Source organism: Aspergillus tubingensis (assembly GCF_013340325.1).
Source record: "Aspergillus tubingensis WU-2223L DNA, scaffold_2, whole genome shotgun sequence".
Classification (NCBI taxonomy): Eukaryota; Fungi; Ascomycota; class Eurotiomycetes; order Eurotiales; family Aspergillaceae; genus Aspergillus; species Aspergillus tubingensis.
The window spans coordinates 384959-400316 of record NW_023336276.1 but is presented as its reverse complement, the minus strand read 5'-3'; the positions used below and the strand labels follow the sequence as shown (position 1 = coordinate 400316).

The window sequence follows — 15358 nt, the reverse complement described above, 5'->3', positions numbered from 1 at the left end:
CAAAGGCAAATGACCCGCAAGCGCACCTTGCCTTCTGCGGAATACATTTTTCCAGCCATATCCAGGGATAAATCGATTCAAATGTCTACATAATCACTTAACAGAAACTAATACAAGTCCTTTAAGTGTCAAGGTAAAGTATCGGGAAAGTCAAGCCTCGTCAAGAACCCCAAATCCTCCAGGCTTTGCCCCATACTTCCGGCATATTCTTCCCAATTGAAGAATGGAGCTTGCGTCAAGTCGTGATCTGGGTGATCAAACGGGGTGTGGGGTTGAGCCATGTCATCTGAATGTAGCAAAGCAGTACCAGCAGTCAGACTGCCTGTTTGTTGCACATCTGCGGGTACCGCTTGCCGATACAAAGCTTTGAGGAACTGAAGCGTGTTGTTCGCTGAACGTTTAACTGTGGCCATCGACTCCAGAACACCCGTAGCTTCTCTCCATGCAGCCCTGGCTTTATCCATAGTAGACAGGTCTAGCATTGACGGGGAGGAGAAGGACATGAGGAGAACTATGGCGGCTGTTGACACATCTAAACTCGGGATGTCAGTACAGATGAGAACGTAGATGGTAATTGGAAAGAGAGGGCGGCATACAGAACCCGTTGTACCACCATGCATCGGTAGCGTTTGTGTGGTATGTCTCATGAACTAGGTGCGTCAGGTCAATGGCTGCCATTACGCAAGCAGTGGCGGATTTATTAGCAGTATACAAGTACAGAGCGCTCCGGGTTGTGGAACTGTGGGCTGTCCATTCTTCTCTAACGCCATTTCCACCTACAGAATCGCGCTTGCGTACTCTTTCCGAGTAGAGCTGAGTAAACATCGGGCGGTGGAGGAGCAGGTGAAGATGCAAGTATCTATACATGTAGGTGAGTAATAGCTACATATATAGTGATAGGACTTACGAGAAGCGCACCTCGCATGGAGAACGTTTTTTTGGTGGGAAATTGGCTGATTCAGTCTTCCATCTGAATTGAACTCCGGCGTGTCCGGGTCCCACTTAAGGCAGGAAGGTAAATTAGCCTCGAACAAAGTCAATTCTTTCTCGATTTCAAGGATTGTGTCCAAGCCCCCCAGGCTCTTCGTCGACGCCTGTGATCTATCCTGGCGTGTCTGACCGCACCAAGCGTAATATACATCGGATAGGATTCTGTCTAGGATGTTGTAGAGCTTGATAGCCTCAATATAATATGACAGCAGTGACGGCTCTCCCGGCGGATCTTGTCGAGACATCTCCGAATCTTCTGGTAGGGGGAGAGGAGTAAGATGGGTGGTCATGGTAGGTCGGCCATGCGTCATGCTAAGAGTGCTGTAGCATGGATGAGCACGATATAGTATATAACCTCTCATAGTGGCCGGACTTACACATCCATCATCACACAGCCGTGCCATGTTCTGCGTCGAATATCGGATTCTAAGGGTGACAGGCTAGCGAGAATATCCGACTCGTGGAGTCCCAAACCAAGAGCAACCCTGCAAGCAACACCAACGGAATGCCAACATCGGCTGGGATAAGGAGAGCTCTGCAAAAATAACGCTGTTATCAATAGAGTCTGAACTACCCCAAGGGTATTAATATCAAGAAAGTCAAGTCCAATGAAACGTTTGGACCTGAGAAAAAAGCAATTCGCAACGGACTCGACATCTTCAATGTCTGCAAATTGACAGCCTAGAGCAAAAATAGAATTCAAGGCAGCATGAAAGACTATTGATCTAGGGCCGGACTCCGCGCCGGAACCCAGTCCAATTCTCAAGTCTGTGAGAGGTACCTTAGCCTCATCTTCAGCACGCCAGAGATTTCGATAGGCTGCTTCAAACGCGGGGCGGTGAAAGAACGGATATAGGGTATATACATGATCGAAAAAGCATCGGACGAGGTGGTCTGCCAGCGTGCGCGGTGGGAGGGCAAAATCGTCGAACCGATACTCGGTGAAAGTATCCTGCAATGTGCTAGATGCAAGTTCGGCACTAGAAGCATTCGCTGGCCGCGAAGGCATTGACTGCCAGGCAAACCTCATGAGGGAAGCAGTGGATGAACTACCATAAAATTGGAATCGGGAGGACTGCCTCCTGCTTTCAGCATCCGGGGCTGTGATCTGCCCCATGCCCGTGACGTGGGCTTCCCCGTCGTCGAACAATGGCGACTCATAGGATCCTATATTTGGTGAGCACTCTATAGTCTGTTCTACTACCAGTCTGGACCGGCTGTTTTCGCTTTCACTGCGTGCAGCTAGCACCGGTTGCTCCGGAGGTATGCCAACCCCGAAACCTGTAGAGGTAGGGACCCGCTCATCGGGTTCCCCAAATGAGGTGGGGACAGCTATGGGAATGCTGCTCGTCTCCACTGGTATTTCGTCACCTCTGTTGAGCTCGCTATGAGGTTCCTGCTGGGCCCGAAGGCCCAGTGAACTGTCGATGGATACCCCGGCCGTCAAACAGGCATTTTCGAGTTCTCTAATTCGGAGATGAAGGGTCTGGAAGTATCTGCGTTGCATTAGTCCCTTCATGCACTATGCTCATGTTCCCGGCTGTTGGATGAACTCCTCATCAAACTTACTCGTCTCGGCTGGCCGTCCGGGCATTATCCGGGTTGTAGAGACACTGGTCTATCCGATAACATCGCCTCTTGCATGGCCCACAGATGGGCTTGTTCCCGTCGCAGCGTACCTTCTTTTCTCTACACGAGTCGCAGGCCAGGGCAACCTTGCGGCGTGCACCACTCCGTCGCTTTGGGTCACCCGATGCTTTCGGGGGCATTTTGTGAAGACGGGGGACACCCGGTTTGCTGTGGAGCAGGTCCTGGGAAGGCCTTATCAACAAAATCACAATCCGGCGGTCCAGGTCCTTAGGAAGACCACAATCACTGAGTTGCAAATTCCAACTTGGGGATGTGAAGAGTAGTGACTTGTTCATCCAGCCGGGAGTGTTCCGGTACCATTTATGGGTGGGGGCTTTTCAGAGGCCAATAGCAAATACAGTAGCTAAGATCGTCACTTCCTAGGCACGGCAGCATTCCGCGGGTTTTTCGGGTCCGTTCCAGACATGCGCTTCCTAAAATGGATAGGCTTCTGAGACTCGTGTGTTCTAGCAGAGTTGGGTGGGCTATGATGGGGTTAAATGAAACCCCCGAAAGCGTAAAAAATGCCTCTTCTCTTCTACTCTTGCACATGTTCGAACTCAAAAATTTACAGTGGTAGACAAAAAATCTAAGTAAAAATGAAACGCAATCTCGCAAAAGTACGCTTCTTTTTTACCTTCGTGCTCTGTGTCCTGCCACGGGCCGCTATAAAAATTCCGGCGGCTGTTATTCGTGCGTGCTTGAAAAGATTGCCATTAGGATCGTCCATATGGAACGGGTTTGCTGGCGCCCTCATGACCAACACACCCCCAGATCAGTTGCAGGCAGTTCTACCATCTACACTAGAGACATATGAAGCATGGGTGCTGTCTCATGGGGTTAGCCGTGCGGTGGATGTCTTAGCAGCGGACAATGGCACTCGTCTGCTTTGGATAGGGCCAAGTGTATCAAAGAAGGTACTTCTTTTCTTCCACGGTATGCTATTCTATCCCCAACGCCGCCCTCTCTACACAGGATTACTGAGTGTTGACTAGGTGGCGGATATGTGATGCCACTTTCTGAAGCGCACTTGGACTGGATGTCATATCTACGAACCGAAGCAGTCAACGCTGGTGTAGATATGAGTGTGTGTATTCTGGAATATGGTTTGTCTTGAATAACAAAAATGATGTTACGGACGTGCTGACAATCTAGACCTGATACCAACCAGCAAATATCCCAGACAGATGAAACAGGCAATTTCTGCATTACAGCGTCTACTGATTTCCGGGTATAGACCTTCTGATGTAGGTTGGCTTGCAGGTCGGTCTTCTTGGACCAAAGAGCTAATCTGAGTTCGCTTAGATCGTCTTCGGAGGAGACTCTGCTGGAGGCCACCTGTCGCTTTCCCTCATGTCGCATCTCCACTATCACTATCAAGCCGATGAGGAAGCAAAGAATGTCGTTCACCTACAGAGCCCTGTGAAAGGATGTTTCCTCGTGTCACCACTAGCATCGTTCGAGTTCAGTACACCGTCCTACCAAAGGTGGTTCAGTGCCGATGTTCTTACTCGCAAAAATGTAGACGAGTGGGGACGTTATCTTGTCGATGATTCTCCATGGCACGAAGAGATATCTGCTGGATATGGCTGGGGAATGGCCCTAGATGTTCCAGATAGCTGGTGGGACAGTTTCACGGCTGTAGATCATATTCTCGTGACCGGCGGCTACGAGGAGGTTTTCAGTGATCATATTCAACTGTTGGGCAAGGTCTTCAAAACAAATTGCAAGGGGAACGTGTCCTTGCACATGAGTAATGAAACCCACGACGGACCGTTTATGGACTTTGCGGCTAGAAGGCCGCCCAGTGCAACTACAAAGGCTATCAGAGACTTTGTTATAGCTTGTTTAAAGGACTAAATCAAGATATCATGTATGTCATGTATTTCCATTTCTTTTTGCTAGCTACGGGTATCTACACTCGTCGTTTGGCGTCCTCCAAAACCTGCAGTGATTCTCCTTCGCGCAAGATCAAATTAACATGGTCCTCGCTTCTTGGGGTTACCTTTACCGGAAACGGTTCATCGGTTTTGTGGTGATTAAGTCGTTTTGGGTTATATGGTCCCGCCTGCCAAATGTCAGAATTATTATTGCTTCCTCGTCAAGACCTTGTAGATAACTTACTGCTGCATAATCGTAACAGAATACTAGGCGTGCCACATTGATGAACAGTCCTCTGAAAGCAAGCCTGTAACCAACGCAGATCCGGCGGCCTCCGCCAAACTGCCACAGGCCGTGTGCAGCGTCAGTTTCATGTCCATCGAGCCACCGCTCAGGCTTGAACTCCTCTGGATCCTCGCATTCGTTGCATACTGGAACCTCGTTGATAACGAAGCCAACGCCTGCCGGAAAGTGATAGCCCTCAAACTCCATGTCAGAGGTAAGCACGTGATCAGGTGTCAGAATGAAAATGGGTCTCCACCGCAGGAGTTCCTTGATCATAGCGCAGATGTAGGGCATTTGCTCAAGGTCGTCGATCCCTGGCAGACGGAGACTCCCATCAGTGCAACACAATCGGTCGACCTCTTCCCTGGCCTTTTGGAAAGTCTTCGGATAGCAAAGAGCTGCCATAGCGAAAATGTTCAATACTTCTCGGGTCGTGTCGGATCCAGCCTCCAGAAGCTGCAGAGCAACATACATGGCCTCCTGGTCGTCCCCAGTAAACTTGGTGTCCGGGTGCAAAAGAACGTCGCGAACCCATGATGGGGGCGCTGTCCCTTGCTCTACCTGCTCTCTAACTGGAATCCACCATGATTTGTAGACCTCCTCGTTCCAATCACCGAGCTTCTCCCAGTGCTTCCTCCATGGCTGCAAAACGCGAGGGAGACGATCAAGTTCGGGAAACCAGTCAATCAGGCTGGATCCGATGCTGCCCACGAAATAGGTAACAACGTTTTGCAGGTCCTCAAGCTCTTTACCTGATTTTACCAGCCGCTCCCCGAGCGCAATGCGGTGGACCACAGAGTTTGCATACCGATAGTGATGACGGTACCATCTCTCCGGTTGGAACAGATATTCAGCAAGCAGTTGGGTACTTTCCAGTTCCTGCCATGATGCATACTGCTTTAACGCGGTGCCACTGAGCAGCGAGTGCATTACTCGTCGCTTCTCGGTCCATCCTGAGGGAGGAAGCAGAAGAGAGCGCCCGTTGCGGCTAACAATACCACTGGCGACGGGCATAGGGCTTCGGCCGTTTGTGAGCGTACCGCGTTTTGCGATGATTTCCAAGACCACGCGCTTGCTATTGAGCAAAATCCACGTTTTTGATCCGAGGTGCAGAGTAGTCATCTCGCCATATTTCGCAAGTTCATTGTTCTATGTTCAATCAGTTCTCCATAAATAATAATCATCGGGAATCCCACACACTATTATGTGATCTTGGTCATCACGAATCTTGCGAACGTCTAACAGGCTTCCGAATATCGGTATTCCTTTAGGGCCAGGAGGGAGCTTCCATCTCTTTCCATGGGGAGGTCTGCGTTTCCCAACCGGAGTAAAAATCTCTCGAATGACGAGGAATATTGTTGCTAGAAAAGCTGCTATAGTCACGAGAGTTGCCGAGAGTGGATTTTCTTTGGCAAGCCCGGAGATCTGGGCATGGATTGAATTGCTCATGGTGCCGTGCGTAGGTGGGTCAACCGAGCGTAGGGATATCAGATTCCTGGATTTATGAAAGACTCATCTACTCCAAATTTCATGCACCAAGTTTGCTGCTCCGTCCATCTTTATCCTGTCGACAATCCGGCTTCTACTACGAAGATCCGGCACTGTGATGTTGCAATTCGGAAAGAACCCGATGTGGCGACGCGCCTCCGGGTCCGTCCCGGTTCCCACATGGGTCCTTTATTAAAGTAGCGGGAGCATAAACTGTTTCGTGGAACGATTACCCCCGATGTCTTCTACTTTGACTCTTGTCATACTCACTCTGACCATATTTTTGTTCCAGCCTAGCCTTTGTGGCATCATGGGTGAGCACGTTCTCGATTGGCTCCGGGAAAAAGCCGTTGGATGGAGCCATACGCCGCCAGTGAACAAGATTGATACTCACCATCATTTCGTTCCACCTTTCTATGCACAGGGTAATGTTCCGTCGTTTGGATTCCATAAGCCCTCTCGGCTAACCCGACCACAGCCGTGGAAGAACAAGGGGGCGACCCCAGTGGCTGGCCTACTCCCAGCTGGAACGCTATAGCATCTAAACTGCTGATGAAGCGAATTGGTGTGAAGACTGCGGTGCTTTCGGTGACAGCTCCAGGTGCATGCATTGCCCCAGTGCGTCAATCACGCGCTCAACTGGCCCGAAGAATGAATGAATATGCGGCAGACCTGCGGGATAAAGACCCCGACCACTTCGCTTTTTTCGTATCTCTGCCCGATATACTTGATACCGAGGACGCGCTCGCAGAAATTGCTTATGGACTAGACACCCTGCATGCTGACGGTGTCACTCTGTTCACACGCTATGGTCATTCCAACACCTATCTCGGCCACAAGGACGTTGAACCCATCTGGGCGGAACTCAACAGACGAGGCTGTGTCGTCTTCGTCCATCCCACCCACCCTGTCGATATTCACCCCGTCAACCCGAAGCTACCCCAGCCGGCTATCGACTATCCTCACGAGACGACTCGCACAGCAATGGACATGATCACCAGCGGAACCAGACAGAAGTATCCGAACTGTAAAGTCATCCTGTCCCACGCAGGCGGGGCCTTGCCGTATCTCATCTCCCGGGTCACGACACCCATGAAGAGGGCACCAGACGTTGCAGTCTCATACCGCATAGGAACAACCCACGACAAGGCGATGGAAGCATTCCGCAGCTTCTACTTTGATCTGGCGTTGAGTTCGTCGCCGCAGGTTCTGGATATGCTGTTGAGGATGGTTCCACATGACCACATCTTGTATGGAAGCGATTTCCCTTATGCGCCAATCACGGCATACCCAGCGTTTTTGGGGGAGCTGGAAAACTATGAGATGGATCAGGAGTTGCGGGACATGATCAATTTCAAGAATGCCTGGAAACTCTTCCCGCGTTTGGCGAACAGGACTCGTCCGGCTATGTAGATAAGGGCTTAATTAATTCACATATGTTCTGCTCTTTTCTGTCTAATTTTGCTGCATCGTCATGATCAAGTAGCAGAACTGAATACCTGATTTACAATGTTGAAGGCTACTTAGATTGCTTTATTGGCCATTTTCGTCGTAGTAGTCATCAAACAAACGTAGAGAGTCTTGATTATGGCCACTTTGCATCATCCGGAGAGTCTCCGTAGCTGGTGCATCCAGTTATTACATTCTGAAAATCTTGGTTTCCTTCCCATAGGTGAAGAACATAGAGAAGGATAAATGCCTCGCCATCTGAGTAGTCTGATGGTTGTGGTCTGTGCTATTGGAGTCGACTATAGATAAAAATATTTTCCTGTGTATATTGACTGCAACAAAACCACCTAGTAACGTGACGAAGCGCTTACCCCTAGATCGAACGGTATATCGCGTCTAGTCAGCCACGCCACGGAGAGACATGTGTCCCAACATATGATTATGCGCATGATATTCATGAAGACGATTCTGAACCCACCTGTCGAGGAGCCTCGGAAAGGATGCCTCGGCTTTGGTGCTGAATGTGGTCACGAATCTCCTGGATTGGCTCACTCTAGTTGTGTTAGTGGTAACATATCGAAAGAGGTCAACATTGCGGGGCTGTCCAATGCTAGTAGAAAGAAAGTTGAAGTTTAACAGTTCATCAAAGCTATAACTCAAGGGGGCTGAAACATAAATATGCTTCGTGCCTAGGCTGACTACTTGTGCTGAGATTGATTTGGCATACAGAACATCAACCATCGTATCATAATGTGTACAAGAAATCTTCATTATTCGTGTTGCACTTCAGATACTAAGGGAAATCTAAGCTTATAGAGACTTGGGAAGATTAAGGATGCCCCGAGAGCAGCAATCACTATAGAAACAGAATGACTATCGATAGTAGCTTGTCCGGATGCCTTGCATAAGTAAACATGCTTACCGCCCTGCTGCAGCTGATGCTGGGTCGGGGGCAAACAAAGACGGAATGTTGCAGCAGTCGCCGCCCCCTGTCTTCGAAGTCAAGAGAGAGACAACCCATCTCTTTCTGCAATCATGAACCTCAACTCCTCAATTAGGTTGAAATTGCGTTGTAATCTCAGGAATTCATTGCCATGCTTGAGTTATGCGTCACAAGCTTGTATGTCTCGTTTCCCTTTTTCTCTCATGAGAACAGTGACTTCACAAGGGCTTCCTCCAAGACAGTTCCCTACTTCGGGCTATGTAGCCTTAGATCCCCTAGATAAGATTGAGGAAGAGGCCTTACCATTATATAAACCGGAGAATTACTATCCCGTTTTCATTGGCGAAGTTTTCGGTTCCAGATACCAAGTGGTTTCAAAGCTAGGATATGGCACTTCCTCTACTGTTTGGCTTTGCCGGGATCTTCGGTAACGTATTCCTGAAATGAGTGCATAATCATGTTTTTAATTGGTCATAGGGAGGGGAATCACTATACCCTCAAAATGTGTGCAAAGGGTGAAAGCTCTGATCGAGAAATCGCTATCTCGAAACATTTGAAGCAATCCGTTATTGAAGGTAGGAAAAGGATGCTCCGCATGGTCCTTGACTCCTTTGATGTTGTTGGACCAGAAGGGAGATCATTTGTCTGCCTGGTATACCAGCCTCTTGGAATGAGTTTCACTGAGTTTCAAGAATTGCTTCCCGATCAAAGGTTCTCGAAGGACCTCATCCAAAGAAGTACCCAGCTTATACTAATAGCATTATCTTCTATGCATGAAAGCGGTGTTGTCCATACCGGTAAGGATACAACAACAAGCGGCAGGAAGATAACTGTAGATAACGTGGGCTGATGAATGCAGATATCTCGCCGAACAATATACTTCAAGGAGTGAAAGATAGCTCTATATTATCCAAGATTGAGGAAGATGAAATCAAACGCCCAATTGCTAGGAAGATTCTGAGCGACCGGAGTATTTACTACTCCCGCCCCATGCCTTTATGTTCAGGTCTTCCTGTGGTCTCCGATCTAGGTGAAGCTAGATTTGGAAAAGAAAAGTACTATGGTGACATCATGCCGGGAATTTATCGCGCACCAGAAGTCATTCTAGGTATGGAATGGGATTACAAGGTTGATATTTGGTCAATTGGCAACATGGTATGTGCTATATATGACTTTAAGACAATCGGAGTAAGCAGCCCTAGCTAATGTATAGGAAAGGTTTGGGATCTTGCAGAGGACCATCATCTTTTCTTTGCCAAAGAAAACGGGACTCTCAGCGATGAGCAGCATCTGGCTGAGATGGTATCTCTAATGGGCCCTCCACCCCCAGAATTCTTAATGAGGAGTAAGCGATGCGAAAGATTCTGGGATGCGGAAGGTATGCCGCTTAGCATTGATTAACTACTATCGATGTGCTTGCTAACAGTAGACTTAGGTAATTGGAAAGGCTCTATATGTATACCAGAGCAGACTTTTGGGCTCAGAGAGCTGCATTTTTCTGGGGAGGACAAGGTTCTTTTTCTAAACTTCTTGCGCAGGATATTTCGATGGCTTCCGGAAGAACGTCCGACAGCAGAAGAGCTTGCGTATGATGATTTTCTAATGCAGCCGATCATGGTAAAAGAAATCAATAAGTTGGGGGCTCAAATTGGGTAGGAATTGGAGATAGTGTGTGTCTACTCATTGAAAATGAATATCTTATTTCAACGCTCTGACCACTACAATCAATCTGACATGATACTACTAACCCCGATTTAGTTATTGTGGGCTGACGGAGAAAATATTGCGGTATCTTGTTCAATGCTCTATGCTCAGTTTGCAAACTATAAAGATATTCAGTTTTATGTAGGATATCATACTCTGCATGGTAATAGGAAAACCCACGGTTGCTGATGGAAAGCGGGTATCCCACAGCCAGATAAAGATGAGCACCGCGTTGGTCAGGAAAAAAGAGATTCCGTCGCGCCCGCTTGCTACCGATACTGGCTAGCACATTACTAACCATCACCTTTCGTTACATACATCTTTTAGAAGATCATCATCATGCCCCAACCACAAACATACCGTAGAAGGGTTTCTGTCGCTTGTGAAGTTTGCCGAAGGAAACGAATCAAGGTAAGCGGACTCGTTGGCAATTCATTACCGTCGAATGGTACCAAATTTATGAGCTTTAACGTTCCGATATCGAGATAGTGTGATGGTGCCAAACCATCTTGTGCTGGATGCTTGAGCTACGCGGAAAACTGCGAGTATAAATATGATAAGGAGAAACGCAAGTAAGCGTATCGGTCACATTGCTTGTTAGTCGGTCGTTGACAAGAACAAGGCCACCAACCAAGCAGCACATACAAGCTCTGAATGCTCGTATAGAATTTTTGGAGTCGCAATTAGCAAAATATCAGCCCCAAGAAAGAGATATAATTAGCAAAACAACTCACCAGTTGCAGAGTCAGGATGGCAAAGGGGGAAATAAAGATATTTCTGGGGCTCAGTCTCAATCCCTAGACCCTATTGATGATATCACCGATGTCCTTGGGGGGCTAAGCATCGGAGAAGGCGACCAGCTGCGGTACTTTGGCTCGCGCAGCAATCTCAGCTTTATGGAACGACAGGGAGCAAAGCCCTTTACCTTTCGCGAAAACCCAAACCAGCCATTACAGCCAATTGATGTAGATCCCGAAATCCGAGAAGAACTCCTTGATATTTACTGGAATTGGCAGAATCCTTGGCAGTATCTGGTTTATCAAAAAGTGTTTCTCAGGAGTCTGGAAGCTCGATTGGATGATGGATACTGTACCCCGTTGCTTCTTTACTCCATGCTGGCCTTGGCAGCGAGATACTCTGATAATCCTAAAGTCCGCACTGTCCCTAATGATTCGAGTACTGCAGGTGACGATTTCTCCAAAAAGGCCCAGGCTCTCCTGTTCGAAGAAATTAAGGCCCCACGAGTTTCAACAGTAGTGGCCGCCGCACATCTATCTCTGTTTGAAATGGCCAAGGACAATGAACCATCTGGTTGGATTTACCTCGGTATGTGTACCTTTCCAATAAAACCTTGATAGCCCCTTCAGGTGATAGCTCACTACCCGCACAGGGATTGCCATTCGAATGGCATATAACCTAGGGCTACATATCAACCCACATTTGTGGGTTTTGTCGGGATCCATGACTCCTGACGAAGTTGAGCTGCGGTCAATCGCATGGTGGGGTTGTTACATGATTGAAAAGTAAGCGTGCAGTTCACTTATATGTAATTAAAAACCTTTTCGCTACATACTAACCGACAAGATTGTTTACTGTCGGCATTGGTCGACCAAGTATCATTATTGAGCGCGATATACAGGTCGATTTTCCATCCAATTTGGCTGTTGTTGAATATGGCCAATGGAATGGACACTCGACACCCTCAGTTAGCCATCCATATCTATCGTACTCTATCACTACTTTCATCAATACATGTCAACTTTTGCGATTAGCAGCTCGTCCACTAGATGACATGTAAGTTATGGCCATCTTTTGGTTATTTCTTTCAAGCTGCTTATGTTCGCCTATAGATATACCCCTGAATATTTCGTTTCCTTGACCGAAAAGAAAAGCATAATGACGAAGACTGATATAGCATTAACTGCTTTCTATAACAACTTGCCAAGTGTTCTTCGCCTGCCACCAACTTCTTCAAGACCCTTGCCGCCGCATATGTATTGTTTCCAGTACGTGCCATGACCTATGCTAGAATCTGTCAAAACCTGTTGACTCTCTTTCAGCATGCACTTTTACACATTGGTTATTCTTCTCCATCGACCATTCATCGTTATACCCAGCGATAACGGCCCTTCCCTTCGCTCCATTAATGAATCCGTCTCTACAAGCTTGGAAACATGCATAAAAGCCGCAGAAAAAGTAACAGTTCTGTTTAGGGCTTACGCTAAGTTCTTTACCTTGGTGAAGACCACACCACTCATCGCTTATACTCACTTACCGTATCTTGTACTAATTCTCTTGACTAACCTAAAAGAGAAAAGTATCGATATCCGTAGTTGATCCTGCCCGTACCGCTGCATTCATCCATCTTTTCAACATGACCTCCAAAGACCGTCAAATTAGGGATAAATCTAGACAGCTTTTCCTGGAGACGCTTCATTACTTGGAGCAAATGAGCATCGCCTGGGGATGGGCAAAGCGTTCAGTACGGGCACTTGGCCTGGTTTCACGGAGATGGAGGGTCCATGATATTCTGAAGAACAGGGACCAGTCGCCTGTTGAATCCTCTCTTGTGTATCAAGACGAACGCCAAAATCATGATTCGGAGATTGCAGGTGGCTTTGATGCATGGCTGCAGGACCCACTAGACTTACCCTTAACATTTCAGGCTGCAGAAGACAATAGCTCTTTACTTGGGGGGAGCTTGCAGCTGGATCAGGAGTTGTTCAATACCCACGATCTTCTATCCGCAGGTGATGATGCATTCTTGTCGGGTCCTTTTCCCGATACCAACTGGGAGCATGAATTCGATCTATGACATTGCAAGGAGGTCTCTAGGGTTTATTTTTGGAAACTATGAATCAAGAGAAGAGAGCATTGGGTGGCATGCGTCTCGAAACTTGTTTGAAAATGATGTGTTGCTTTGAAGATAACATTACTTTATCCACAGTATTCTTGCTGCGTGTATTGTACATGTGATTGTCTTTCTGATATATAATGCCGTCTGCGCAAACCGTATTTCTGTGCTCATAACTGGATGAAAGGAGGCAGACTTTGATTGGTTCAGGTTTGCCACCCCAGCGGAAGCTTCAAAATAATCTTGATTGCCTTTATATTTCAATTTCTTCCTGGAATCCCTTCATCGGTCTCGCAGCTCCACCCTAATTAAAGTAATCCCTATTTGTTATAATCTTCCTTCCCTCCAAATCATAACTCTACCCATACCCTTATAAATCCTGTCTCACTATCACCCCTGTATCCAACAAAGACCGAACGAACGCAGTCACCGCGCGAACAGCAATCTTTGCAATTCTATCGCCATCTCCCACGTCAGGATCAAAAGAACAGACAGTAAGAGACCTAGGTGTGCTCCTCGTAGGCACCAAATCCATACAACCCAACAAGTCCCACTCAAACAACCCCCCCGGGGAAGGGTAATCATTAACCTGCCCATAAGTCTCATCCAACACATCCAAATCTAAATGCACCAAAGCCGGATCATACGACTTGAACTCCAACTCCCTGCGCAACTCACCCACAAAGTCGACCTTACGCTCGCTATCGCCCCATAAAGCACTCATCCCTGCATCAATCACCCGCTGGCGTTGAACATCACTCTGATCCCGTAGCCCACAGTACAGGAAGTTGCCATCATACGTGAAAGGTTTAAATCCAGGAACCGTCCTCATAAGAGCCTTCCAGCTCTCGCCACGGAGCATGGAAAGCCCCATCGCGTCGAGATAGCCGTTCTCGTTGACATCAGGTGAATCGAGATCGTCGTGAGCATCGAAGTAGATGAATTTTAGATTGTTGGTGTTCAATCCGCAGGCTACCGCTGCGCTTGCCATGCAGTTGCCTGATAGGATAATGGGGAAGGTGTTGTTTTCAACGGCATGAGTGACGGCCGTAGACGTGCGTCGGAGGAGCTCGAAGCTACGGCCGATTTCGCCTTCGAATTTGTCGACTGGATCGAGTTCGATCAAATTGACTTCAACACCTAGGCCTTCGAGGGCTTGGATGATGCCGTGTTGGCGGATGCGGTGGGGTCCGTTGCCGACTCGATGGTCGCGGATGCCGACGTGGTAGGGTGAGAAGATGATGGTGATTGCGTTGGCGGGCATTATGGTGATGCTTCAATTATATTGTTGTTTATCGAGGACAAGAAGTGTGTGGGAGAAGTAGTTTTGAGTTTTGAAATATTAATTGAAGAGCTGAAGCCCTATATAGTGATGGGTGCTGGATGCATGTGGGGGAAGGACTTTGTATCGGGACTGTAACTTTGAATGGGGATGTTTAGCTGTAAATTTGATACACACAAATTACCAGTAATCCAGTCTACTTTTACACTATCAATAAAAAAACTATCAAGATAAAAGAAGAGGTTTCCCTAATCCATGATAGTGCAAGACTGGAGCACTTAATGAAATTTAATAAATCAAAGAGTCATTTGAACGGTTCTGATGTTTTGGGGATTGTATAGTGTCCTTGTCTTTCCTGTACACCTACTCTTGTAAAACTGTATATTTCATGTAAAGCATGATTTCAGGATGTTGACCCACACGGAAAGGCATTATCCAGGCGAGATGCATCAAAGTCGTCCTTCACTAACAACTCCAGAAACAATCTTCACGGCTGGTATGCGAACAATATTGGATCATCTGATTAGAATACCATTGGTGAAACTCTATGTACTGAAAATAAGGGACCCCAAAATAGTTAAAGTTGTCCCAGTGAACGCTCCACGCCTAATTATATAGTGAGAAGGAAGATAGACATCCTATCTTGCGGACATATGCACTAATTTATTACTCTGCTCGTGCTATTTCTTATGTATCATGTAACATTCAGTATTCTTGTCATTGAATACCATCACTAGTAGTATTAATCCGATCAGTATACCCATCGCTGTAATAGGCTGTAGCATAATCATGACAATCATGCCCCTAGATCCACGCCAAATAATGCAAAATTCGCTAGGTTCTTTGTGCTTAA

At 47.3% G+C, this 15358-nt stretch overlaps 7 protein-coding genes across 7 annotated transcripts; 4 read left to right on the top strand and 3 right to left on the bottom strand.

The window, feature by feature from the left end:
- Positions 1–128: 128 nt before the first annotated feature.
- Positions 129–2759, bottom strand: AtWU_00690 (transcription factor domain-containing protein; the record flags this gene model as incomplete). The annotated part of the gene is made up of 5 exons (XM_035495805.1): positions 129–532; positions 597–859; positions 919–1311; positions 1368–2486; positions 2560–2759. The coding sequence occupies 5 exons, from the start codon at positions 2757–2759 to the stop codon at positions 129–131; spliced, it is 2379 nt and encodes a 792-aa protein (XP_035351698.1).
- Positions 2760–3374: 615 nt separating this feature from the next.
- AtWU_00689 (alpha/beta hydrolase) lies at positions 3375–4479 on the top strand (the record flags this gene model as incomplete). The annotated part of the gene is made up of 4 exons (XM_035495804.1): positions 3375–3555; positions 3615–3725; positions 3775–3866; positions 3925–4479. 4 exons carry the CDS (start codon positions 3375–3377, stop codon positions 4477–4479), a joined length of 939 nt encoding a protein of 312 aa, XP_035351697.1.
- Positions 4480–4534: 55 nt separating this feature from the next.
- AtWU_00688 (cytochrome P450) lies at positions 4535–6234 on the bottom strand (the record flags this gene model as incomplete). Its single annotated transcript, XM_035495803.1, has 3 exons — positions 4535–4687; positions 4744–5934; positions 5986–6234. 3 exons carry the CDS (start codon positions 6232–6234, stop codon positions 4535–4537), a joined length of 1593 nt encoding a protein of 530 aa, XP_035351696.1.
- Positions 6235–6583: 349 nt separating this feature from the next.
- On the top strand, positions 6584–7686 carry AtWU_00687 (amidohydrolase family protein; the record flags this gene model as incomplete). Its single annotated transcript, XM_035495802.1, has 2 exons — positions 6584–6698; positions 6752–7686. The coding sequence occupies 2 exons, from the start codon at positions 6584–6586 to the stop codon at positions 7684–7686; spliced, it is 1050 nt and encodes a 349-aa protein (XP_035351695.1).
- A 1481-nt stretch (positions 7687–9167) lies between these two features.
- Positions 9168–10321, top strand: AtWU_00686 (kinase-like protein; the record flags this gene model as incomplete). Its single annotated transcript, XM_035495801.1, has 4 exons — positions 9168–9462; positions 9525–9820; positions 9884–10043; positions 10101–10321. 4 exons carry the CDS (start codon positions 9168–9170, stop codon positions 10319–10321), a joined length of 972 nt encoding a protein of 323 aa, XP_035351694.1.
- A 387-nt stretch (positions 10322–10708) lies between these two features.
- Positions 10709–13184, top strand: AtWU_00685 (transcription factor domain-containing protein; the record flags this gene model as incomplete). The annotated part of the gene is made up of 8 exons (XM_035495800.1): positions 10709–10780; positions 10859–10941; positions 10992–11695; positions 11760–11892; positions 11954–12163; positions 12220–12375; positions 12430–12607; positions 12681–13184. 8 exons carry the CDS (start codon positions 10709–10711, stop codon positions 13182–13184), a joined length of 2040 nt encoding a protein of 679 aa, XP_035351693.1.
- A 409-nt stretch (positions 13185–13593) lies between these two features.
- On the bottom strand, positions 13594–14487 carry AtWU_00684 (arginase family protein; the record flags this gene model as incomplete). The annotated part of the gene is made up of 1 exon (XM_035495799.1): positions 13594–14487. The coding sequence occupies one exon, from the start codon at positions 14485–14487 to the stop codon at positions 13594–13596; it is 894 nt and encodes a 297-aa protein (XP_035351692.1).
- Positions 14488–15358: the final 871 nt, after the last annotated feature.